The sequence below is a fragment of the Carcharhinus amblyrhynchos genome, chromosome 12, assembly GCF_965287045.1.
Source record: "Carcharhinus amblyrhynchos chromosome 12, sCarAmb.v2.hapA, whole genome shotgun sequence".
NCBI lineage: Eukaryota > Metazoa > Chordata > Chondrichthyes > Carcharhiniformes > Carcharhinidae > Carcharhinus > Carcharhinus amblyrhynchos.
In genome coordinates this window covers 88,174,234-88,199,611 of record NC_137335.1, presented here as the reverse complement: position 1 = coordinate 88,199,611, position 25,378 = coordinate 88,174,234, and the positions used below count along the sequence as shown (strand labels likewise).

Genomic DNA, 25,378 nt, shown 5'->3' with positions numbered 1-25,378 from the left:
CACCACCCTTTGAGTGAAGAAGTTCCTCCTCAACTCCGATCTAAACTGCTCCCCCCCCCTTATCTTGAGGCTGTGCCCTCTAGTCCTGCTGTCCTTTCTGAGCGGAAAGAATCTCTCTACCTCTACCCTATTCATCCCTTTCATTATCTTATACGTCTCTATCAGATCCCCCCTCATCCTTCCAAACTCCAATGAGTACAGACCCAGTCTATTCAGTCTTTCTTCATAGTCCAACCCCCTCATCTCCGGTATCAGACGAGTGAACCTCCTCTGCACTCCCTCCAAGGCCAAAATATCCTTGCGCAAGTGCGGCGACCAAAACTGCACACATTACTCCAGCTGCGGCCTCACCAGTGCCCTATACAGTTGCAGCAAGACCTCCCTGCTTTTATATTCTATCCCCCTCGCTATGAAGGCCAGCATCCCATTCGCCTTCTTGATCACCTGCTGCACCTGCAGACTGGGTTTTTGCGACTCATGCACAAGGACCCCCAGGTCCCTCTGCACCGTAGCATGCTGCAGCTTTTCGCCCTTTAAATAGTAATCCCTCCCACTATTATTTCTGCCAAAGTGGATAACCTCACACTTGCTAACATTGTACTCCATCTGCCAGATCCTCGCCCATTCGCTCAGCCTATCCAGATCCCTCTGCAGACTTTCCACACCCTCCGCACAATTTGCTTTTCCACTCATCTTTGTGTCATCAGCAAATTTTGTCACCCTACACTCAGCTCCCTCCTCCAGATCATCTATATAAATGGTAAATAGCTGAGGCCCCAGCACCGATCCCTGCGGCACTCCACTAGTTACCAACCGCCAATCCGAATAGCACCCATTGATACCAACTCTCTGCCTCCTATTAGACAACCAATCCTCTATCCACACTAACACCTTACCCCCAACTCCATGCCCCTAACCTTCTGAAGCAACCTTTGGTGCGGCATCTGATCAAACGCCTTTTGAAAATTGAGAAACACCACATCCACCGGTTCCCCTCTGTCTACCGCACTAGTCACATCCTCAAAGAAATCCAATAAATTCGTCAAACATGACTTCCCCTTAACGAATCCGTGCTGCGTCTGCTCTATCAAACCATTCTTTTCTAGATGACTCGCTATTTTTTCTTTGATGATGGATTCAAGCATTTTTCCAACTATAGACGTTAAACTAACCGGCCTATAATTCCCTGCTTTTTGCCTGCTACCTTTTTTTAACAGTGGCGTAACATTAGCCGTTTTCCAATCATCCGGCACTTCCCCGGAATCCAGCGAAGTTTGGTAAATAATTACTAAGGCATCCACTATCACCTCTGCCATTTCCTTCAGAACCCTGGGATGCATTCCATCCGGTCCTGGGGACTTGTCCACCATCAGTCCCGCTAGTCTATCAAGCACTACCTCACTAGTGACAGTAATCGCATTCAGGCCCTCAACTCCTACCGTCCTTCTGTCTTTAATATCCGGCAAACTATTCGTGTCCTCCTCCATGAAGACCGAGACAAAAAACTTATTTAAGGCCTCAGCCATTTCCTCATCTCCCACCACTAAATCCCCCCTCTCATCCTCTAAGGGTCCAACATTCACTCTAGCCAGCCTCCTCTTTATATATTTATAAAAACTCTTACTAGTAAGAGTAGTAAGTACTAGTAAGAGTACTAGTAAGTTCTAGTAAGAGTAGTAAGTACTAGTAGTTTAAATGAATTGATTGGGGATAGTCAGCATGGTTTTGTGGAGGGTAGGTCGTGCCTTACTAACCTTATTGAGTTTTTTGAGAAAGTGACCAAAGAGGTGGATGGGGGTAAGGCAGTTGACGTGGTATATATGGACTTTAGTAAGGCATTTGATAAGGTTCACCATGGAAGGCTTCTGCAGAAAATGCAGATGTATGGGATTGGGGGTGATTTAGTTAATTGGATCAGGAATTGGCTAGCAGATAGAAGACAGAGGGTGGTGGTTGATGGAAAGTATTCGTCATGGAGTTCGGTTACAAGTGGTGTGCCTCAGGGATCTGTTTTGGGGCCACTGCTGTTTGTAATTTTTATAAATGATCTGGATGAGGGTATAGTTGGATGGATTAGTAAATTTGCTGATGACACCAAAGTCGGAGGAGTAGTAGATAGTGAAGAGGGGTATCATAGTTTACAGAGAGACTTGGACAAGTTGCAGAGCTGGGCCGAGAGGTGGCGGATGGAGTTTAATGCGGAAAAGTGTGAGGTAATTCACTTTGGCAGGAATAACAGATGTGTAGAGTATAGGGCTAACGGTAGGACTCTGAATAGTGTTGACGAACAGAGGGATCTAGGTGTATATGTGCATAGATCCCTGAAAGTTAGAACTCAAGTCAATAAGGTTGTTAGGAAGGCATACGGTATCTTGGCGTTTATTGGTAGGGGGATTGAATTTAGGAGCCACAACGTCATGTTGCAACTGTACAAAACTCTGGTGCGGCCGCATTTGGAGTATTGTGTACAGTTCTGGTCCCCACATTATAGGAAGGATGTGGAGGCATTGGAGAGTGTTTGATGGGGGGACAGTGTAGAGGGAGCTTTACTCTGTATCTAACCCCGTGCTGTACCTGTCCTGGGAGTGTTTGATGGGGACAGTGTAGAGGGAGTTTTATTCTGTATCTAATCTGTGCTCTACTGTTCCAATGCCAGAGGTTAAAAATCATTCCATATCCTGTTGCTGGTGAGGGGGTAGTGGGTGGTCTGGGGGGAGAGACTGTGTTTACAGGCCTGGAATGATAATGATGAATCTCTGAGGTGAAGAATCAGCATGTGGCGAACGATATTATTGGGTGACAAGTCAATGAAGCGAGGAAGTTATCTCTGCCGCTTAGTGAGTGATAATTGTTGTGTTGCTCTGCTGAGCTGATGAAATTTTTGCAGTGCTTTCTGACTCTGTGAGAATCATTCTGGCAATGCATTGCTGGAATGTTACGGTGTGGGTATCTCATTGGAACAGTTTTTATTCTGTTATAACGATCAGTTTGTCTTATTACTGACACAGATAATCCCTAAGTACTACACCTGTTGTGTTTTTGCTGCAGTATTTTTGCCTCAGGTGGTGCCTGGTTAAGTGGGTCAGTGAAACCCAAATGCTTCTGCTTCCTCACAGGTGTATGTGGTTGCTGTGGAGCTCTGCGTCCAAGGTACAAGAGGCTCGTGGACAACATCTTCCCTGAGGACTCTGAGGTAAAGAGCAGACACTTTTTAAACTATAGATTTGTAAGGCTGAGTGATTAGTTCATCGATGTGCAGCTTCTCATTGGTAGCTGCGTCCAAGGACTTTGGATAAATATAGATGCTGATGAAGATGATTCAGTGACTGAAATGGTCGGATAGGATATGAGACGTCCCGCAAAGGTCGAGTGGGAAAATCTGTCAAATTAGTTGTGGTCCCACACTTGTGTCAAAGTATTGTGAATGTTTAAACTACAGGCGTCCCTTATAAACTGACTAAGGCAAAACTTCCCATTTTGTTTGAAATGTCCTTCACCTATTGAATAATATTTGAATGACGCTGACTTGTTTGGTTTGTTGCAGTAAAATTTAGAAAAGTGACATTTTGGTCTTTTGATTTTTTTCTGTTGGCGTCATCAGAATTCCTTTCCTTTGCAAAGAGGGATCATGACAACACAGTGAGCTTTGCCCTGTACCTAACCCCGTGCTGTACCTGTCCTGGGAGTGTTTGATGGGGGGACAGTGCAGAGGGAGCTTTACTCTGTATCTAACCCCGTGCTGTACCTGTCCTGGGAGTGTTTGATGGGCGGACAGTGTAGAGGGAGCTTTAATCTGTATCTAACCCTGTGCTGTACCTGTCCTGGGAGTGTTTGATGGGGGGACAGTGTAGAGGGAGCTTTACTCTGTATCTAACCCCGTGCTGTACCTGTCCTGGGAGTGTTTGATGGGGACAGTGTAGAGGGAGCTTTACTCTGTATCTAACCCCGCGCTGTACCTCTCGTGGGAGTGTTTGATGGGGACAGTGTAGAGGGAGCTTTACTCTGTATCCAACCCCGTGCTGTATCTGTCCTGGGAGTGTTTGATGGGGGGACAGTGTAGAGGGAGCTTTACTCTGTATCTAACCCCGTGCTGTGCCTCTCCTGGGAGTGTTTAGAACAAACATAAGAAATAGGAGCAGGAGTAGGCCATCTAGCTCCTCGAGCCTGCCCCGCCATTCAATAAGATCATGGCTGATCTGAAGTGGCTCAGTTCCACTTTCTCCCCATAACCCTCAATCCCCTTGCTTACCAAAAACCTATATTCCCGCATCTTAAATATATTTAGCGAGGTAGCCTCCACCACTTCAATGGGCAGAGAATTCCAGAGATTCACCACCCTTTGAGTGAAGAAGTTCCTCCTCAACTCTGTTCTAAACCGCCCCCCCCCCCCCACTTATCTTGAGGCTGTAACCTCTAGTCCTGCTGTCCTTTCTGAGTGGGAAGAATCTCTCCACTTCTACCCTATCCATCCCCTTCATCATCTTATACGTCTCTATAAGATTCCCCCTCATCCTTCTAAACTCCAACGAGTACAGACCCAGTCTATTCAGCCTCTCTTCATCGTCCAAACACCTCATCTCCGGTATCAGCCTAGTGAACCTCCCCTGCACTCCCTCCAAGGCCAAAATATCCTTGCACGAGTGCAGCGGCCAAAACTGCACACAGTACTCCAGCTGCAGCCTCACCAGTGCCCTGTACAGTTGCAGCAAGACCTCCCTACTTTTATATTCAATCCCCCTCGCTATGAAGGCCAGCATCCCATTCGCCTTCCTGACCACCTGCTGCACCTGCAGGCTGGGTTTTTGCGACTCATGCACAAGGACTCCCAGGTCCCTCTGCACCGTAGCATGCTGCAGCTTTTTGCCCTTTAAGTAGTAGTCCTTCCTACTATTATTCCTGCCAAAGTGGATAACCTCACACTTGCCAACATTGTATTCCATCTGCCAGGTCCTCGCCCACTCGCTCAGTTTGATGGGGGACAGTGTAGAGGGAGCTTTACTCCACATTCCATCTATGCCATAACTTGCTGGAGTTTCATGGGGCATATCGAAATAAAACTCATTCAGGCAGAAAGATAAATTGCAAATCAGAACAAACTCTTTAGTGCAGTTGCTTGGGGAACTGTCAAGCTCCAGGCTAATGAAATCTCCCCCCATCTACACCCAGTGTGCTATTTGCTGCAATGAGAGTTCTGCAGTGGTTTGATGCGTGTCTATAGTTGCTGGCAACAAGCTGTGTTGGTACTGATTCCCTCTCTTCCTTGTTTCCAGGATGGGTTAGTGAAAGCCAACATGGAGAAGCTGACATTTTATGCCCTCTCTGCTCCGGAGAAGCTGGACCGGATTGGTGCATATCTCGCAGAGAGACTAAGCAGAGATGTGGCCAGGCACCGTTACGGGTATGGGAAATTCAAGACTTGCAATTTGTAGCTTTACGTGTACTTGGGTGGCCCCTCTTTGTTCCCTTTATTACACACTAGCTTGTTCTGTCCAGAACCTGGGCAGTGTAGTGCATGAAACATTGATCTGAACTGTCTGGGACCTGTGTCGGGTTACACATTATTTAGAGACTGAGGCATACACAGTATCAACATTGAAAGACTATTATACTGTTCAGCGTCTGGGTGGTACATAGAACATGTAAAGTAGGAGCAGTAGGCCACTCAGCCCCTCAAGCCTGCCCCACCATTTGGCAAGATCATGGTTGGTCACTCTGGGTTTCAAATTCCATATTCCCATCTAATACCCAATAACCTTTGATTCCTTTGCCTAACAAGAATTATCTACCTCTGCCTCAAAGATATTTAATGACCCTGCCTCCAACATCTTCTAAGGCAGAGGGTTCCAAAGTCACACAACCATTTGAGAGAAAAAAATTCCCCTCACTTCTGTCCCTGTAAGGGTCACCCCTCATTTTAAAACCATGCTCTCTAGTTCTGGACTCCAACGTGTTCTGCTGTGCACAGATGGACAGTGAATGTTGGCAGCCAACAGAACTGTGGCACTTACTTTGTCCTCACTATCATCAGATCATGCCCAAGGCTGGACTTCCCTTCCTTAACTCAGAGGATTACTTTGATCATGTCAGTATTACTCCAAAACACTCGTTCATATATTCTGGAGGAAGGATAGCGTGGGTTTGTATATCTTGCCTCAAAGTATTGCTCTGACAGTCATCAACATGCCAACTGTATGTTTTCTGTGACTGTTCTGTGACTGCAGATGGATGGGATATAGATACAGTGAAGGTGACCATTTAACCATGGCAGATGGCTGTGCTTTCCCATGACTGTTTCTGATGTGTTATATGTTTCATTGCTTGCCAGTTATGTGTGCATTGCAATGGAGGCTTTAGACCAGCTCCTGATGGCCTGTCATTGCCAGAGTATCAACTTGTTTGTGGAGAGCTTTCTCAAGATGGTGGCTAAACTTCTCGAGTCTGACAAAGCAGCATTGCAGATCCTGGGAACAAATTCGGTAAGTGAACCTTCCAGAACCCCTGACTGGAAGTTAATCCAAATGGAACATGGGTTCAGAGGAACAAGGGCTTCAATTATTGAGAATTAATGCAAATCCTAATGACCCACATGGCATCATTCAGCTTCCAAATCAATATTGCCCTGGGCTATTATGAAAGAATCACTTCTATCGGTCTTTACTGAAAGATTAGTTTATATCAGAGGTCAGACTGGTGGCAAAGAGGAGTTGGTCACTGTACTGACAATAACTGGTATTGATGGGTCTCAAACATGTTCAAAATCATCAGGGGACTGTCCCAGCCGAAAGGATAAAGACTGAGAATTATATAAATAATCAAGGAAATGGGTAAATTAGTGGAATCCATTCTGGGAACAAGAATATACTGACAGTTAGAAAGACACAGATTAATCAAGGATAGTCAGTATGGATTTGTAAAGGGAAGACCGTTTGTTTGAATGTTTTGAGGAATTTACAAGGAGGATTGATAGACTACTGAAGCTGATGTGGTCTACATGCAGACTCCACACAGACAGTGACCTGAACCAGGAATCGAACCTGGGTCCCTGGCAGAGTGAGGCAGCAGTTCTAACCACTGTGCCACTCTAACCAAAAGGAAAACTTCAAGGAATGGGATGATAATGTTGGAGAACAAAGAACAGTAAAGCACAGGAGCAGGCCCTTCGGCCCTCCACGCCTGTGCTGATCATGATGCTCTAGCGAAACCGAAGAGAAAACCTCTGCCCTCAGTCCCTATCCCTCTATTCCCTGCCTATTCATGAATCCATCCAGATGCCTCTTAAATGTTGCTAATGTGTCTGCTTCCACCATCTCCTCTGGCAGCGCGTTCCAGGCACCCACAACTCTTTGCGTGAAAAACTTCCCCTGCACATCTCCCTTAAACTTTCCCTCTCTCACCATGAACCTGTGCCCCCTTGTAATTGACACTTCTATCCTGGGAAAAGCCTCTGATTATCCATCCTGCCTGTGCCTCTCATCATTTTGTAGACCTCTATAAAGTTTCCCCTCAGCCTCTGTCTTTCCAGTGAAAACAATCCCAGTTTATTCATCCTCTCCTCATAGCCAACACCCTCGAGACCAGGCAACATCCTGGGGAACCTTCTTTGAACTCTCTCCAAAGCTTCCATGTCCCTCTTGAAGTGTGGCAACCAGAACTCCAAATGTGGTCTAACCAAGGTTTTATATAGCTACAACATGATTTCCCAACTCTTGCACTTAATGCCCCAGTCGATGAAGGTAAGCCTACCATATGCCTTTCTAATTTAAAAAATGTTTTTGATCACAGGCAGCACAGTGGCACAGTGGTTAGCACTGCTGCCTCACAGTGCCAGGGTCCCAGGTTCGATTCCAGCTTTGGGTCACTATTTGTGTGGAGTTTACACATTCTCCCTATGTCTGCGTGGATTGTGTTGGGTGCTCCAGTTTCCTCCAACACTCCAAAAATGTGCAGGTTAGATTAATTGGCCATGCTAAATTGCATCTTAGTGTCAGGGAGACTAGAAGGAAAAATATGTGGGGTTACGGGTATAGGACCTGGGTGGGATTGTTGTTGATGCAGATTCAATGGGCCAAATGGCCTCCTTCTGCACTGTAGATTCTACGATTTTATTGTGGCAGCAGGGTGGCACAGTGGGGTTAGCGTTGCTGCCTCACAGCACTAGTGACCTGGGTTCGATTCCCGGTTTGGGCACTGTCTGTGTGGAGTTTGCACATCCTCCCCGTGTCTGCCTGGGTTTCCTCCGGGTGCTCCGGTTTCCTCCCACAGTCCAGAGATGTGTGGGTTAGGTGGATTGGCCATGCTAAATTGACTCTAGTTTCGGGGGGGAATAGCAGGGTAAATATATGGGGTTACAGGGATAGGGTGGGCTTGTTGTCGGTGCAGGCTCAATGGGTCAGATGACCTCCTTCTGTACAAATCATAGAATCTGTAGGGATTCTATGATTAATCATCTTGGATACCTATGTTGCCACTTTTAGGGAATTGTAGACCTGTACACCCAGATCCCTCTGTATGTTAAGGTTCCTCAGGGTTCTGCCTATTGCAGTATAATTCACACCTAAATTTGATCCCCAAAATGCATCACCTCACATTTGTCTGGATTAAACCCATCTGTCATTTCTGTGCCTGAGTCTCCTTTGTATCCTGTTGTATCCTTTGATAATCTCTGGCACTATCAGCAACTCCACCAATCTTCATATAATTTGCAAATTTACTAATCAGACTACAATTGTAAAGAAACAGTGGATTGAAGGACAGAGATCAGAGGCACAGGGCAAAATTGAAAAATGTGAGAAAGAATGAAAAGAGTGGAGAATAATGAAATGGTGGTGAAACGGGAAACAGTATCGTGTTTTCCTAGTCCTTGGGAACACCCAACATCCAATTTGTTCCTATTATTGCATAACTTAACTACAAACTTCTATGTCCTCCACAATCTGTCAAACTGAAACATTTATCACCAGGTATTTATTCCAGCTCTTTCATTATATCTCAATCAAGTCTCTTCCAAATCTATTCCATTCTAAAATAAATAAGGTTTGATAAGGTTCACCATGGTAGGCTTCTGCACAAAATGCAGATGTATGGGATTGGGGGTGATCTAGGGAACTGGATGAGGAATTGGCTAGCGGATAGGAGACAGAGGGTAGTGGTTGACGGTAAATATTCATCATGGAGTTCGGTTACAAGTGGTGTGCCTCAGGGATCTGTTTTGGGGCCACTGCTGGTTGTGATTTTTATTAATGATCTGGATGAGGGTATAGTTGGGTGGATCAGTAAATTTGCTGATGACACCAAAGTCGGAGGTGTGGTAGATAGTGAGGAAGGGTGTCATAGTTTGCAGGAAGACTTAGACAGGTTGCAGAGCTGGGCCGAGAGGTGGCGGATGGAGTTTAATGCAGAGAAATGTGAGGTAATTCACTTTGGTAGGAATAACAGATGTGTTGAGTATAGGGCTAACGGGAAGACTTTGAATAGTGTGGAGGAGCAGAGGGATCTAGGTGTATGTGTACATAGATCCCTGGAAGTTGGGAATCAAGTAGATAAGGTTGTTAAGAAGGCATACAGTGTCTTGGCGTTTATTGGTAGGGGGATTGAATATAGGAGTCGTAGCGGTATGTTGCAACTGTACACAACTCTGGTGCGGCCGCACTTGGAGTATTGTGTGCAGTTCTGGTCCCCACATTACAGGAAGGATGTGGAGGCTTTGGAGAGGGTGCAGAGGAGGTTTACCAGGATGTTGCCTGGTATGGAGGGGAGATCCTATGAGGAGAGGCTGAGGGATTTGGGGCTGTTTTCGCTGGAAAGAAGGCGGCTAAGAGGGGATCTTATTGAAACATATAAGATGATTAGAGGTTTAGATAGGGTGGATAGTGATAGCCTTTTTCCTCCGATGGAAAAATCTAGCACGAGGGGGCATGGCTTTAAACTAAGGGGGGGTAGTTATAGGACAGATGTCAGGGGTAGGTTCTTTACCCAGAGGGTGGTGAGGGATTGGAATGCCCTGCCTGCTGCAGTTGTAAATGCGCCTAGTTTGGGGGCATTTAAGAGGTCTGTGGACAGGTTTATGGACGAAAAGGGATTGGTTTAGGTTAGTGGGTCATTGTTGTTGTTTTTCTTTTAACTGGTCGGCACAACATCGTGGGCCGAAGGGCCTGTTCTGCGCTGTAATGTTCTATGTTCTATGTTCTATGTTCTAAATATAGCCAGCTCTGTGAACCCACGTGACTAACTAAGGTTGTTCAAGCAGGAAATCTTTCTTTTAATGCTTTTGAACTTTTCCAAAGCCACAATATCATGCAGCATTTGAGGCATTGGATGGAAACACTGGATAAACTAAAGAGTGGGATAAGGGTTTAGTTGCTTGGAAAATTGAGAAGTTTAAGGTAGGAGTGCAGATTCATGATCAGTCTGAGTGTCAACTGAAAGCTATAGGAAGGGATAAATCATACGAACATTATATTACAGCAAGGACTCATACCAGAGCCCTAACTAGGAGGGGGGAGTGTTCCAACAACGAAAGGTTTAAAAAATCAGGGATATATGAGAAAGCAATGGCACAAGATAATGAGAGGGAACCTGACTGTCATAGAGTGATAAGCTGGGGCAGGAAAAGTAAATAACACTATGCAACACAGAACAAATCCAAAGAACAACTGTAAAATATTACAGTTAAATGTACTTTATCTGAATGCATGAAGCATTTTCAGCAAGATGAGTTGGTAGCACAGATTGCATCATATGGCTATGATGTATTTGCTATTACAGAAACATGGTTGCAGGGTGACCAGGACTGGGTACTTAACCTTCCAGCTGGTACAATGTTCCAAAAGAGCTGGCCACAGGAGACAGGAGGTGCGGTAGTGTCGTTAATCAACTCCACATTGCTGAGTCATGACATAAAGGCAGTGGATAGTGATAAAGAATTGGATTGGGTTGAATAGCAAGGGAAGGAAGACAAGGTGGAAGTACTTTATAGACCCCCAAAATGTGACCTATCAGAAAGTCAGATTGGCCTTGCTAAAATGGGGAAATATCAAGGGCATGTTTGAAGGGAATTGCAATTATCATGGGAGATTTTAATCTGCATATTGATTGGGCAAACCAAACAGGTAAGGGTAGCATAGGAGACTGATTTAAGACAACTCAAGTCACTCTAATTAAATCATCAAAATGTTTGATAATTATACTTCTTCAGAAATCATCTGCTCGCCTACACTGTCCATCTTAATTGGATGGACCAATCATGTTAATATGGATTATTTACCTTGGCCAATTATAGCCTACTCTCTGGGAATGTGAGAATTCATTGGTCCATATAATCCGGAAGCTCTTACCCACTTGTCTCTCAGCAATTTCTATTATGTAAGTCATAGAATTCAAAGGTAACTTTCTCACTAACTCTCTGTAGAGTTCAAGGGTTCTTGTTCCCATTCTCTCCTAAGCATCCCAGATCAGCACTAAGTGAATTGTCCTATTCATTTACTATTTGGGAATTATAATGGTAAAAACTATTGTTTTTTAAAGAATGTAGTTCATCTCTCTTAACTATCATCCCAATATGTCTTGGGGCAGTCTGTATTTGGCCAACATGATGTGGAGATGCTGGCATTGGACTGGGGTAAACACAGTAAGAACTCTCACAACACCAGGTTAAAGTCCAACAGATTTATTTGGTAGCAAAAGCCACTAGCTTTTGGAGCGCTGCTCCTTCGTTAGGTAAGTGGGAGTTCTGTTCACGGAATGCTCGACAATCACCAGGCAAGACTGTTCTCTTCACGTTGAGGAAAACTTCAGCTGTCACAGGCATTCGGCCTCTGATCTTCGGGTAAACCTTCTCCAAGACGGCCTTCACAACACATGACAACGCAGAGTCGCTGAGCAGAGACTGATAGCCAAGTTCTGCACACATGAGGATGGCTTCAACCAGGATCTTGGGTTCATGTCACACTATCTGTAACTCCCATGACTTACCTGGGCTTGTAAAAGCTCACTAACTGTCCTGTCTGGAGACAATACGCATCTCTTTAACCTCTGCTTAACCCTCTCTCCACTCACATTGCCTGTACCTTTAAGACTTGATTATCTGTAAAGACTCGCATTCCTACCATTATCTTGTAAATTGAGTTTGTGTCTTTGTATGTCCTGTTTGTGAACAGAACTCCCACTCACCTGATGAAGGAGCAGCACTCCGAAAGCTAGTGGCATTTGCTTTTGGAGTGTTGCTCCTTCATCAGGTGAGTGGGAGTTCTGTTGGACTTTAACCTGTTGTTGTGAGACTTCTTACTGTGTTTGGCCAACATGTACAGAATTCTTTCAGAAATACATATTTAAAATTTCCACAGTGGTTATATGTGTTTCTATGCATCCGTATCTTGTAATTCCAGGTACATCATACCTTTTCTATATTATATTAATTTCTGAATTAGTCTACCCTGATTTTAGTCTTTTAGTATTAGACTATCCTTATTTCCTCTGACAGGTAATAATGTGCCTTTCTGTTTGTTTTTCTGCCAGAATAGACAACTTCACACTTATCCACATTAAACTCCATCTGCTAAATTTTCACCCATTCTCCTAGCCTATCTATGTCCACCTGTAGAATTTTTATATTCTCTTCGCTGATTGCTTTCCCCTCTATTTTAGAATCATCCACAAACTTTGCTATATTACACTCTGTCCCTTCTTGCAGATAGATCATTTGTGAGATTGTAAACAGTTGCGATCTAAGGACTGACCCCTGCGGCATCTCGCTAGTTACATTTCACCAGTCACAGAAGGACCCATTTATCATGACCCACTGCTTTCTGTCAGTCAGCCAATATTCAGTCCAATCCAGTACTCTACCTCAATCCCCTGCGACCTCACCTTCTGGATCAGTCTTTTATGCAGCACCTTGTCAAACCCCTTCTGGAAGTCCAGATATATCACATCTATATGTTTCCCACATTCCACCTTGCTGGTTATATCCTCAAAGAACCCAAGCGAGTTAGTGAAGCATGCCTTAGCCTTCACAGAGCCATGCTGAATGGTGATATAATGAAAGAGCTGGAATAAATACCTGGTGATAAATGTTTCAGTTTGACAGATTGTGGAGGACATAGAAGTTTGTAGTTAAGTCATGCAATAGTAGGAACAAGTTGGATGTTGAGTGTTCCCAAGGACTAGGAAAACACAATACTGTTTCCCATTTCACCACCATTTCATTATTCTCCTTCCAATCTTTCTCACATTTTTCAATGGATTGAGCTTTCTCTTCCCAAATATTCATCTCCTCCTTTATGATTGATTCTAGCAACTTGCCCACCACAGAGGTCAAGATCACCGATACATACTATATTGTGTATTTAGATTGCTAAAAGGCATTTGACAAGTTGCCGCTTAAGAGGCTGGTGCATGAAGTGAAAGCCATGAAAATGGAGCAAATGCGTTAACAGAGATTGAGAACTGGCTGTCACACAAAAAACAAAGTTGGAATAAATGGATTCTTTTCAGAGTGGAAAGATGTAACTAGTGAAGACTGTGAGATTCTTGTCCTGCAATTAATGACCTGGAGGAAGGAGCAGAATGTAAAGTTTTCCAGATTTGCTGATGATACAAAGATAGGGGAAAGGGTCGGTTGTGATGAGGATACTGTGATTCTGCCACAGGTTAGATAGATTGGGAGATTGGGTGAAAATCTGGCAAATGGAGTTTAATGTGGGGAGGTGTCATATACTTTGATAGGAGGAATTACTGTCTAAATGGATAGGGACTACAGGTGAGTGAAGTACAAAGGGATCTGGGTGTTCTGCATGAATAACAAAAAACTGTCAGGCAGATTTAACAAGTAGTTATGAAAGCAAATGGCATTTTGGCCTTTATTCCAAAGGAGTTGAAGTTTAAAAACAGGGAGGTTTTGTTGCCATTGTACAGGGACGAGGTTGGTGAGGCCTCGCCTGGAATACTGCATACTGTTCTAGTCCCTTACCTTGGAAAGGATACAGTGACATTGGAGTCAGTCCAGAGGAGATTCACCAGGCTAATTCCTGGGATGAGAGGGTTGTCGAATCTAGAGAGACACTAAATAGTCTGGGTCTGTATTCCTTGGATTCAGAAGAGTAAGGAGTGACTTTATTCAAACATAAGGTCCTGAGGGGGCTTGACAGGGTAGATGGTGAGATGTTTTCATTAGTGGGAGACTCTCGGACAAGGGGATGTTGCTGCAGGATAAAGGGCCAGACATTTAAAACTGAAGTGTGTAGAAATTTCTTCTCTCAGAGGGTGGTGAATCTCTGGAATTCTCTGTCCCAAAGGGTGGTGGAGGCTGGGTCATTGGAAGTATTTAATGTGGGGATGGATAAATACTTGATAAATTGAGGAATAGAGAGCAATGGGGAAATGGCACAGAGAAGGAGCAGCGGCCGGCGTAGATCAGCCATGAGCCGTATTGAATAGAGGGGCAGCTGGAAGGGCCTGGTGGTCACTCCTGCTTCTATTTCTTGTGTTCTTGTGAGTGATGCAATGAGGAAGCAGTTACAGGAAAGTAAAGAAGATGTAAACATAAATTAAAAGCAGGACGAGTTCACACAGCCTCGTGAGCCTAATCTTTCCTTGGAAGATAACCCGCCCATTTCATATTAGTCAAGTAAATCTTCTCTAAATATTTTCCAATGCATTTGTATCTTTCCTTAATTGAGGAGACCAATGCTGTAACATTGTGGTTTCACCAATGCCCTATGTAACTGAACCATAATCCCCTCCCTTCAATTTGCTTTGTGATAAGTGATAACTTTCTATTAGCTTTCCCAATTAATTGCTATCCCTAAATATTAACTTATTGTGATTCATGCATTAGAGCACCCAGATCCCTCTGCATTTCAGTGCTCTGTAGTCTCCTACTACTTAGGTAAAATATTCCTTTTTTTATATTTCCTGCCACAATGGACAATTTCACAATTTTTCCACATTATAGTCCATTTTCCAGATTCTTATCCACTGACTTAAAATATTTATATTCATTTATAGCCTCCTTATGTCCTCTTCAGACCTCACTGTCCTATTTATCTATTTAGCAAATCTGTCAGCCATATCTTCAGCCTCTTGATCCAAATCATCGATATAAATTTTAAAAGGTTGAGGCCCTAACACTGATCCCTGTGGCAGACCACTGGTTACATCTTTCCAATCAGTGAAAAATAAATTATAATAGTCCTGTTTCCTGTTAGTGATGACTTGGAGATGCCAACATTATCCTGTTAGTGAGCTCGGTTATCTTGTTAGTGAGTCAGGTTATCCTGTTAGTGAGTCAGTTATCCTGTTAGTGAGCCCGGTTATCCTGTTAGTGAGTCAGATTATACTGTTAGTGAGTCAGTTATCCTGTTAGTGAGCCCAGTTATCCTGGTAGTGAGTCAGATTATACTGTTAGTGAGTCAGTTATCCTGTTAGTGAGCCCAGTTATCCTGTTAGTGAGTCAGATTATACTGTTAGTGAGTCAGTTATCCTGTTAGTGAGCCAAGTTATCCTGTTAGTGAGCCCGGTTATCCTGTTAGTGAGCCCGGTTATCCTGGTAGTGAGTCAGGTTATCATGGTAGTGAGTCAGGTTATCCTGTTAGTGAGCCCGGTTATCCTGTTAGTGAGTCAGGTTATCCTGTTAGTGAGCCCGGTTATCCTGTTAGTGAGCCCAGTTATCCTGGTAGTGAGTCAGGTTATCATGGTAGTGAGTCAGGTTATCATGGTAGTGAGCCCGGTTATCCTGTTAGTGAGCCCGGTTATCCTGGTAGTGAGTCAGGTTATCATGGTAGTGAGTCAGGTTATCCTGTTAGTGAGCCCGGTTATCCTGTTAGTGAGTCAGGTTATCCTGTTAGTGAGCCCGGTTATCCTGTTAGTGAGTCAGGTTATCCTGTTAGTGAGCCCGGTTATCCTGTTAGTGAGCCCGGTTATCCTGGTAGTGAGTCAGGTTATCATGGTTGTGAGTCAGGTTATCATGGTAGTGAGTCAGGTTATCCTGTTAGTGAGCCCGGTTATCCTGTTAGTGAGCCCGGTTATCCTGGTAGTGAGTCAGGTTATCATGGTTGTGAGTCAGGTTATCATGGTAGTGAGTCAGGTTATCCTGTTAGTGAGCCCAGTTATCCTGTTAGTGAGTCAGGTTATCCTGTTAGTGAGCCCGGCTATCATGGTAGTGAGTCAGGTTATCATGGTAGTGAGTCAGGTTATCCTGTTAGTGAGCCCGGTTATCCTGTTAGTGAGTCAGGTTATCCTGTTAGTGAGCCCGGTTATCCTGTTAGTGAGTCAGGTTATCCTGTTAGTGAGCCCGGTTATCATGGTAGTGAGTCAGGTTATCCTGTTAGTGAGCCAATCTTCTATCCATGCCATGATGTTACCCCCGAGTCCGTGAGCTTTGATTTTTCACAATAACCTTTGATGTGGAACTTTATCCAGTGTTTTCTGGAACAAACACAGCTGCAATGTTTCGCTTGTTTTGAACTACTTTAGTAAATGTAAGTTTTTTTTCCTACAGTTTATAAAGTTTGCAAATATCGAGGAGGACACGCCATCATACCATCGAAGCTATGATTTCTTTGTGTCCAGGTTTAGTGAAATGTGCCACTCAGGACATGATGATGTGACAGACAGGACTAAGTGAGTAGACATCGAACACAGTTTCACCTATATGGAATTATGGAGAGATTTTCAGCTTTTTCCTATCGGGCTGAGTTTCTAACACATTGCTAAAGATTACTGAAGGAAATGATCATGGCTTGCTTTGACTGATTCTTTTATATTTATGTTTGAAATTCCTTTCACTGAACTCCATTGGTGTAAGTGGGGACATTTGATCCATAGTAAAGGATGTCACAGTGTTGGGTCACCTCGCTGTGTGGATTGGTGCATCTGTAAGGGTCCATTACCAGCAATGGCCCCGGTCCTTTCACAATCGCTCTGCTAAGGTGAGTAGGAAGCCACCTGAGGTCCAAAGGACAAGGCCAGCCATTACCTTTAGCTTTGACTACTTCAAGCTGGGCAACGCCAGGGGGCTTTCTAATGGCTGAATTGGAATTCCTGTCGTTCCTCTCTGCCAAGAGTTGATTGGAAACCTTGCAGTGGCACGCTGAGTGAAAACCTTAGCTTGCACACAAGCTCCCTCACTCAGATTAACTCTTTTGATCTGGAGGGAAAATGGTCGGCGCCCCACTGGGATTTATGTAAACCCTTCCACAAGGCGACAATTTTTGGGGAGTGTGGTGGTGAATAGTCATAGTTAGGAAAAGGAATGAGATCGCGAAAGCAGATTTTTGGGAGTTAAAGGGAATTCAAAAGCAGGATCTCAAAAACAGTAATCTCAGGATTGCTCCCAGTGGCACAATCAACTTAATGAGAATTGGAAGATTGAGCTTTCAGCACATGACTAGAGAAATGGAGTAGGAACAAGAGCTTTAGATTTCTGAGACATGGAGCAGGTGGGACCTGTATAGAAAGGACAAATTACAGCTTAACAGGGCTGGGACTAGTATCCTCATGGAGAAGTTTGTAAGGAAGAGTTTAAATAGATCTGCAGGAGAATGGGAAGCTAAGGGGAAATTCAGAGTAGAGAGGAGAAAAACTGGCAGTGGGTTATGGAGAAGTGATTAACTGATTAGAGGATATATCACGGAGTAGTATTTGGTAAATAGAAGACTTGGAGAGTTTGATGGAACCAGGATCAAAAATAGTAAGTCAGTGGAAAGGTTCAGAATGAGGGGAAAGTAAAAAGCCTAAATCAGGATTAATGTGCAGGAATGTGAAGGGTGGATAATAAGATTGGTCACCTACAGATACAGGTTGACAAATGGAATTATGATATTACTCTATAACAGAGAGCTGGCTCAAAGAACAGGACAGGACATTAAATATTCCTGGGTGTACAAGGTGTTTAGGACAGGAAGGAAAAGGTTATAGGTAGAGGAGGGCACTCACAATGTTAAAATGGCAGCGTGGGTTCACTGGGCCGAAGGGCCTGTTTCCCGGGCTGGGGTGTTCTTTGTTCTTTGTCCTTTAAAAGCAGTGGGGCTGGTGGGGGTGGCACGGGGTCAGGGGTGGGGTGGGGGGGTGTTGTGGCAGTATTGAATTAAGGTGGAATTACATGAATTAAGATGGAATTAAATGGTGAGTGCCAGGAACTCGCTGCACGGGAGATATTGGAAGCAGATATGATAGTGACTTTTAAGGGGCATCTGACAAATCCATGAATAGGATGCGAATAGAGGGATGTGGTCCCCGGAAGGGTAGAGGGTTTTAGTTCAGTCGGGCATCATGGTCAGTGCAGGTTTGGAGGGCCAAAGGGTCTGTTCCTGTGCTGGAATTTTCTTTATTCTGTGTTCTACACTCAGAGGGGTCAAGGATGGAATCTTTGATGAATGGGAAGGAATGGAAAATGTGCAATAATATTGATCGGTGTGCGATATAGACCATCAATTAGTGGAAGGCATGTAGTGAAACAAATTTGCAAAGGAATTATTGGAAGGTGCAAGAATCATAGAGTAATTATAATGGAGGACTTCAATTATCTGAATATTAACTGGGGTAGGAAAGGTGCAGAGGGTGAGAGTTCTGGAGCATGTTCATAATCATTTTCTGATCCAGGCATGACCCAAATGGATCAAATATTAGTGGGAGTGCACTCCAATGACAGTAACCATTGCATCATCATAGAACATAGAATTCCTACAGTGAAGAATAGACCATTCGGCCCATTGAGTTTGCACTGACTGACAGAATATCTTATCCAGGCCCTCTCCCCTGCCCTATCCCTGTGAGCCCATACATTTACCACGGCTAATCCATTTATCCTGTACATCTTGGGACACTAAGGGGCAATTTAGAATGGCCAATCCACCTAACCCACACATTTTTAGTGTGTGGGAGGAAACCAAAGCACCCAGAGGAAGCCCACGCAGACACAGGGAGAACATACAAACTCTGCATCAGACAGTCATCCAAGCTGGAAATTGAACCTGGGTCCCTGGCTCTGTGAGGCAGCGGTGCTAATCACTGTGCACTGTTTATTTATTTAGACTTCCAGAAGGCTTTCGGCAAAGTCTCACATAACAGACTACTATGTAATGTTAAAGCACATGGGACTGCAGGTAATGTCTTGAGATGGATAGAAAGCTGGTTAGCAAATAGGAAGCAAAGAGTTGGCATAAATGGGTCTTTTTCTGATTAGCAGTCAGTGACTAGTGGGGTTTCGCAGGGATCTGTGGGTAGAACACCTACTGTTCCCATTGTATATTAGTGATTTGGGAGAGGGAACTAAACCTCCAAATTTGCAAATGATACAAAGTTGGGTGTGAGGGTGAGCTGTGAGGAGGATGCAGAGATGTTTCAGTGTGATTTGGACAGGCTGATTATTGTTTGAATAGGTGTAAACTGAGAGAAGTGACTCCTCAGCAAGACTTTGGAGCCCTTGTGCATCAGTCACTGAAAGTAAGCGCTCAGGTACAGCAGACAGTAAAGAAGATAAAATGGTATGTTGACTTTCACAGCGAGAGGATTTGTGCATAGGAAAAAAGATGTTTTAACTGCAATTGTATAGGGTGTTGGTGAGGCTACACCTAGAGTATTGTGTGCAGTTTTGGTGCCTTATCTGAGGAAGGATGGCCTTGGGAAGGTTTACCAGGCTGATTCCTGGGATGGCAGGTCTGTCATATGAGGAGAGACTAAATCAATTAGGATTATATTGACTGGAGTTTAGAAGAGTGGGAGGGTTCTCATGGAAACTTATAAAATTCTAACAGGATTAAACAGGGTAGATTCAGAAAGAATGTTCCCAATGGTGGGGGTGTCCAGAACTAGGGGATATAGTTTGAAGATAAGGGAGTAAATCTTTTGGGACTGAGAAATTTCTTCACCCAGAGGGTGGGGAATGTGTGGAATTCACTCCCACAGAAAGTAGTTGAGGCCAAAATACTGTCTGATTTCAAGAACTTAGATGTAGCTCTAGGGGTTAAAGGGATGAAGGGATTTGGGGGATGAAGGGGGGATCAGGATATTGAATTTGATGATCCGCCATGATCAAAATGATTGTCAGAATAAACTCAGAGTGGTGAATGGCTTCCTCCTGCTTCTATTTTCTGTTTCTATAAGGAATTGGCTAAGTGACAAGAAACAGGGGGGGTGGTAGAAACAGGTACAGTTACAATGTTTAAAAGACATTTGGACAGGTACAGGAATAGGAAAGGTTTAGAGGGATACAGGCCAAATGCAGGCAAATGGGACTAGTTCCGTTGAGGAAAGTTGGTCAGTATGGACAAGTTGGGCTGTTTCCATGCTGTATCTCTTTATGACTCTAAACAGAGGCTAACAGATGTGAGAAAGGTTCACAGTGGAGTTCCCCACGGGTCAGTATTTTCCTGAACTAATAAACCAGATGGGTTTTTACAACAATCAACAGTCAGTCAATAGATTTCATCATCTGCCGTGGTGGGATTGGAATTCCGGTTCACAGAACATTACCTTGGGTCTTTGGATTACCATTCCAGTGCTAACACCACCACACCACCATCTCCTTATCTAGAGGATTGTGTCCAGATCTGACTGCTACACTTAAAGAAGGGTGTGAAGACATTGCAGAAAATAGAGTGAAAATTCACAAGAATAATTTGAGGGTTAAAGAACTGTAGCTGTGTGGATAGATTGCAAAGGTTGAGTCTGTTTTCCTTGAAGAAAGGAAAGATGAAAGGAGACTTGAAAGAGGTATTCAGAATCCCTGCAGAGAGGATAAATATTGAGAAACGGTTCCCAATCAAGAGAGTATCAAGAATTCAAAGGCACAAATTCAAAATAATTGGCAAAAGCAGGAAAAGTGACGTCAGGATTTATTTTTTACCCAGAGGATGATTGGAGTTTGGAATGAGATTCAAAGTATTCCAAAGGAATTGGATTGCTTTCTGAAAAGGATACAGGGTTACAAGGATAAGACAACACCAACCCCAAGTTGCACTAACACAGACAAGTCCCCAGGGCTGGATAGGATCTATCCCAGGTTACTGCAGGAGGTAAAGAGAGAAATAGCTGCGACTTTAATAGATACCCTCATATCCTCGTTGCCCACAAGCGAGGTTCCAGAGGACTGGAGAATAGTCAGTGTTGTTCCCTTGTTTAAGAAAGGAAGCAGGGATAATCCAGGAAATGATAGATCGGTGAGCCCGACATCAGTGGTGGGGAAGCTTTTGGAGAAGACACTGAGGGACAGGATATATGCATATTTGGAGAAAAATGGAGTTAGTGACAGACAGCATGGTTTTGTACAGAGAAAGTCAAGTCTCATCAACTTGATTGAGTTTTTTGAAGAGGTGACAAAATTGATGAGGGAAGAGCAGTGGATGTCATTTGTATGGACTTGAGTAAGGCATTTGGCAAGGTCCCACATGGCAGACTGGTAGAAAAACTGAAATCACTTGAGATTCAGAATAGGTTGGTGAGATCGATACAGAACTGGCTTGGTTAAAGAACAGTAAGAAGTCTCACAACACCAGGTTAAAATCCAACAGGGTTATTTGGTAGCAAACGCCATTAGCTTTCGGAGCGCTGCCCCTTCATCAGGTAAGGAGCAGTGGAAAGGTGTTTTTCAGAATGGTGATCTGATTAGTAAGTTTGCGGATGACACAAAGATTGGTGGAGTTGCTGATAGTGCCGGGGATTGTCAGAGGATACAACAGGATCTAGATAGATTGGAAACTTGGGCACAGAAATGGCAAATGGAGTTTAATCTGGACTATTGCGAGATAATGTATCCTGGAGGAGCAAATTTCGGTGTGAATGAGAGTGTAATTTTTTTAATATGCATTTGTGGGACATGGGCATCACTGGCCAGCATTTATTTCCCATCCAAGGTGATTAAGGCAGATAGCATGCTTACCTCCATCAGCTGGGACATTGAGTACAGGAGTTGGGAAATCATGTTGCAGCTATATAAAACCTTGGTTAGGCTACATTTGGAGTATTGCATGTAATCCCATCCACCACACTACCAGAAGGATGTGGCTGCTTTAGAGAGAATGCAAAGAAGGGTCACTGCAATGTTGCTTGATCATACAGTCACACCAGTTTACAGCAGGGAAACAGGCCCTTCGGCCCATCTTGTCCATGCCACCCTTTTTTTTTAAACCCCTAAGCTAATCTCAATCGCATGCATTTGGCCCATATCCCTCTATACCCATCGTACCCATGTAACTGTCTAAATGCTTTTTAAAAAATAAAATTGTACCGGCCTCTACTACTACCTCTGGCAGCTTGTTCCAGACACTCACCACCATCTGTGTGAAAAAATTGTCCCTCTGGACACTTTTGTATCTCTCCCCTCTCACCTTAAACCTCTGCCCTCTATTTTTAGACTCCCCTACCTTTGGGAAAAGATATTGACTACCTGCCTCACCTCTGCCCCTCATTATTTTATAGACCTCTATAAGGTCACCCCTCAGCCTCCTACGCTCCAGAGAAAAAAGTCCCAGTCTATTCAGCCTCTCCTTATAACTCAATCCACCAAGTCCCGGTAGCATCCTAGTAAATCTTTTCTGCACTCTTTCTAGTTTAATAATATCCTTTCTATAATAGCGTGACCAGAACTGTACGCAGTATTCCAAGTGTGGCCTTACCAATGTCTTGTACAACTTCAACAAGACGTCCCAACTCCTGTATTCAATGTTCTGACCGATGAAACCAAGCATGCCGAATGCCTTCTTCACCACTCTGTCCACCTGTGACTCCACTTTCAAGGGTCTATGAACCTGTACCCCTAGATCTCTTTGTTCTGTAACTCTCCCCAATGCCGGACCATTAACTGAGTAAGTCCTGCCCTGGTTCAATCTACCAAAATACATCACCTCGCATTTGTCTAAATTAAACTCCATCTGCCATTCGTCAGCCCACTGGCCCAATTGATCAAATCCTGTTGCAATTGGAGATAACTTTCTTCACTGTCCACTATGCCACCAATCTTAGTGTCATCTGTAAACTTACTAACCATGCCTCCTATATTCTCATCCAAATCATTAATATAAATGATAAATAACAGTGGGCCCAGCACTGATCCCTGAGGCTGGTCACAGGCCTCCAGTTTGAAAAACAACCCTGTACAACCACCCTCTGGCTTCTGTCAAGATGTCAATTTTGTATCCATTTAGATACCGTAAACAACATCAGCTGCACTGCCTTCATCTACCTTCTTCGTTACCCCTTCAAAAACTCAATGAAATTTGTGAGACATGATTTTCCACTCACAAAGCCATGCTGACTGTCCCTAATCAGTCCTTGTGTCTTTAAATGCCTGTAGATCCTGTCTCTCAAAACACCTTCCAACAATTTACCCACCACAGATGTGAAGCTCACTGGCCTGTAGTTCCCAGCCTTTTCCCTGCAGCCCTGCAAACGGGGATTGTTTTCAGTGGAAAGACAGAGGCTAAGGGAGACCTGATAGAGGCCTACAAAATTATGACAGGCATAGACAGGGTAGATAGTCCAAAGCTTTTTCCTAGGGTAGAAGTGTCAATTATAAGAGGATACAGGTTCACAGTGAGAAGGGAAAGTTTAAGGGTGATGTGAGGAGGGAGTTTTTCATACAGAAAGTGGTGGGTTCCTGGAACGCGCTGCCAGAGGAGATGGTGGAAGCAGACACATTAGCAACATTTAAGAGGCATCTGGATGGGTTCGTGAGTAGGGAGGGAATAGAGGCATACAGACCGAGTGAGGGCAGAAGGGTTTTTAGTTTAGTTTGGGCATCATGATCGGCACAGGCTTGGAGGGCCGAAGGGCCAGTTCCTGTGCTGTACTGTTCTTTGTTCATTCTTCTTTGAGTAGTAGTAGTGAGGACTTGATGGGCCGAGTGGCCTCCTTTGTTACTGTAAAGATGCAGTGAAATCTCTGATATAGTTTATTGTATTCTCCCCATCAGGATCCGTATGGCTGGAATAAAGGGCCTGCAGGGTGTGGTGAGGAAGACAGTCAATGATGAACTGCAGGCCAACATCTGGGAACCCCAGCACATGGATAAGATTGTCCCATCCCTCCTTTTCAACTTGCAGCAAGCGGAGGAAGCTGAGAGGTAAGCCTTGCTGTTTCTCCCTTCCTCTTTCTTTGCCTTTCCACTCTCTCGTTTCCTCTTGCCAAGCCTGGAGCCTGTAACTACTCAGGGAGCTTTAATTCGCAAACATTTGGAGCAGGGATTGACGCTGGGCCTTGGGATTCCATTGCCAGGACAAAATGAAGGCTGTGAGGTCACACTTGCTGACAGTCTGATTGGCTGAGCAATTTTACTGGTGGTGACCAACTGCCTGATCTGACAGCTGGAAAACATTGGCAATTCCGCTGAAAGACATGGACACCACTGAAAGAGCTTCACTATCAACCAGGAACACCCTCAAAAAGCCAAGTATAAAGTTAAATATAGAGCTGTGAGGGTGGCGCATTAGAGCTGTGAGGATAGCATGTTAGAGCTGTGAGGATAGCATGTTAGAGCTGTGAGGATAGCGTGATAGAGCTGTGAGGATAGCGTGTTAGAGCTATGAGGATAGCATGTTAGAGCTGTGAGGATAGCGTGTTAGAGCTGTGAGCATAGCGTGTTAGAGCTGTGAGGATGGCGTGTTAGAGCTGTGAGGATGGCGTGTTAGAGCTGTGAGGATGGCATGTTAGAGCTGTGAGGATGGCGTGTTAGAGCTGTGAGGATGGTGTGTTAGAGCTGTGAGGATAGCGTGTTAGAGCTGTGAGGATGGCGTGTTAGAGCTGTGAGGATGGCGTGTTAGAGCTGTGAGGATGGCGTGTTAGAGCTGTGAGGATGGTGTGTTAGAGCTGTGAGGATAGCGTGTTAGAGCTGTGAGGATGGTGTGTTAGAGCTGTGAGGATGGCGTGTTAGAGCTGTGAGGATGGCGTGTTAGAGCTGTGAGGATGGCGTGTTAGAGCTGTGAGGATGGCGTGTTAGAGCTGTGAGGATGGCGTGTTAGAGCTGTGAGGATGGCGTGTGAGCTGTGAGGATGGCGTGTCAGAGCTGTGAGGATGGCGTGTCAGAGCTGTGAGGATAGCGTGTTAGAGCTGTGAGGATGGCGTGTTAGAGCTGTGAGGATGGCGTGTTAGAGCTGTGAGGATGGCGTGTCAGAGCTGTGAGGATGGCGTGTCAGAGCTGTGAGGATGGCGTGTCAGAGCTGTGAGGATGGCGTGTCAGAGCTGTGAGGATGGCGTGTCAGAGCTGTGAGGATGGCGTGTTAGAGCTGTGAGGGTGGCGTGTTAGAGCTGTGAGGGTGGCGTGTTAGAGCTGTGAGGGTGGCGTGTTAGAGCTGTGAGGGTGGCGTGTTAGAGCTGTGAGGATAGCGTGTTAGAGCTGTGAGGATGGCGTGTTAGAGCTGTGAGGATAGCGTGTTAGAACTGTGAGGAT

The 25,378-nt window shown here is 44.5% G+C and overlaps 1 protein-coding gene across 3 annotated transcripts in view; it reads left to right on the top strand.

Annotated features, from left to right (window-relative positions):
* The window catches only part of LOC145351207 (protein EFR3 homolog B-like), a 191,020-nt gene that overhangs the window by 22,652 nt on the left and 142,990 nt on the right, over positions 1-25,378 (top strand). For 2 of the 3 annotated variants that reach the window (XM_080200908.1, XM_080200907.1), the window contains exons 2-6: positions 3,117-3,193; positions 5,271-5,398; positions 6,326-6,476; positions 16,496-16,617; positions 23,906-24,055. In XM_080200908.1, coding sequence (XP_080057034.1) covers positions 3,117-3,193; positions 5,271-5,398; positions 6,326-6,476; positions 16,496-16,617; positions 23,906-24,055 — 628 coding nt within the window. Of the gene's footprint in view, positions 1-2,757; positions 2,838-3,116; positions 3,194-5,270; positions 5,399-6,325; positions 6,477-16,495; positions 16,618-23,905; positions 24,056-25,378 lie in introns of those variants that run through there. The other variant, XM_080200909.1, reaches the window with a different exon arrangement.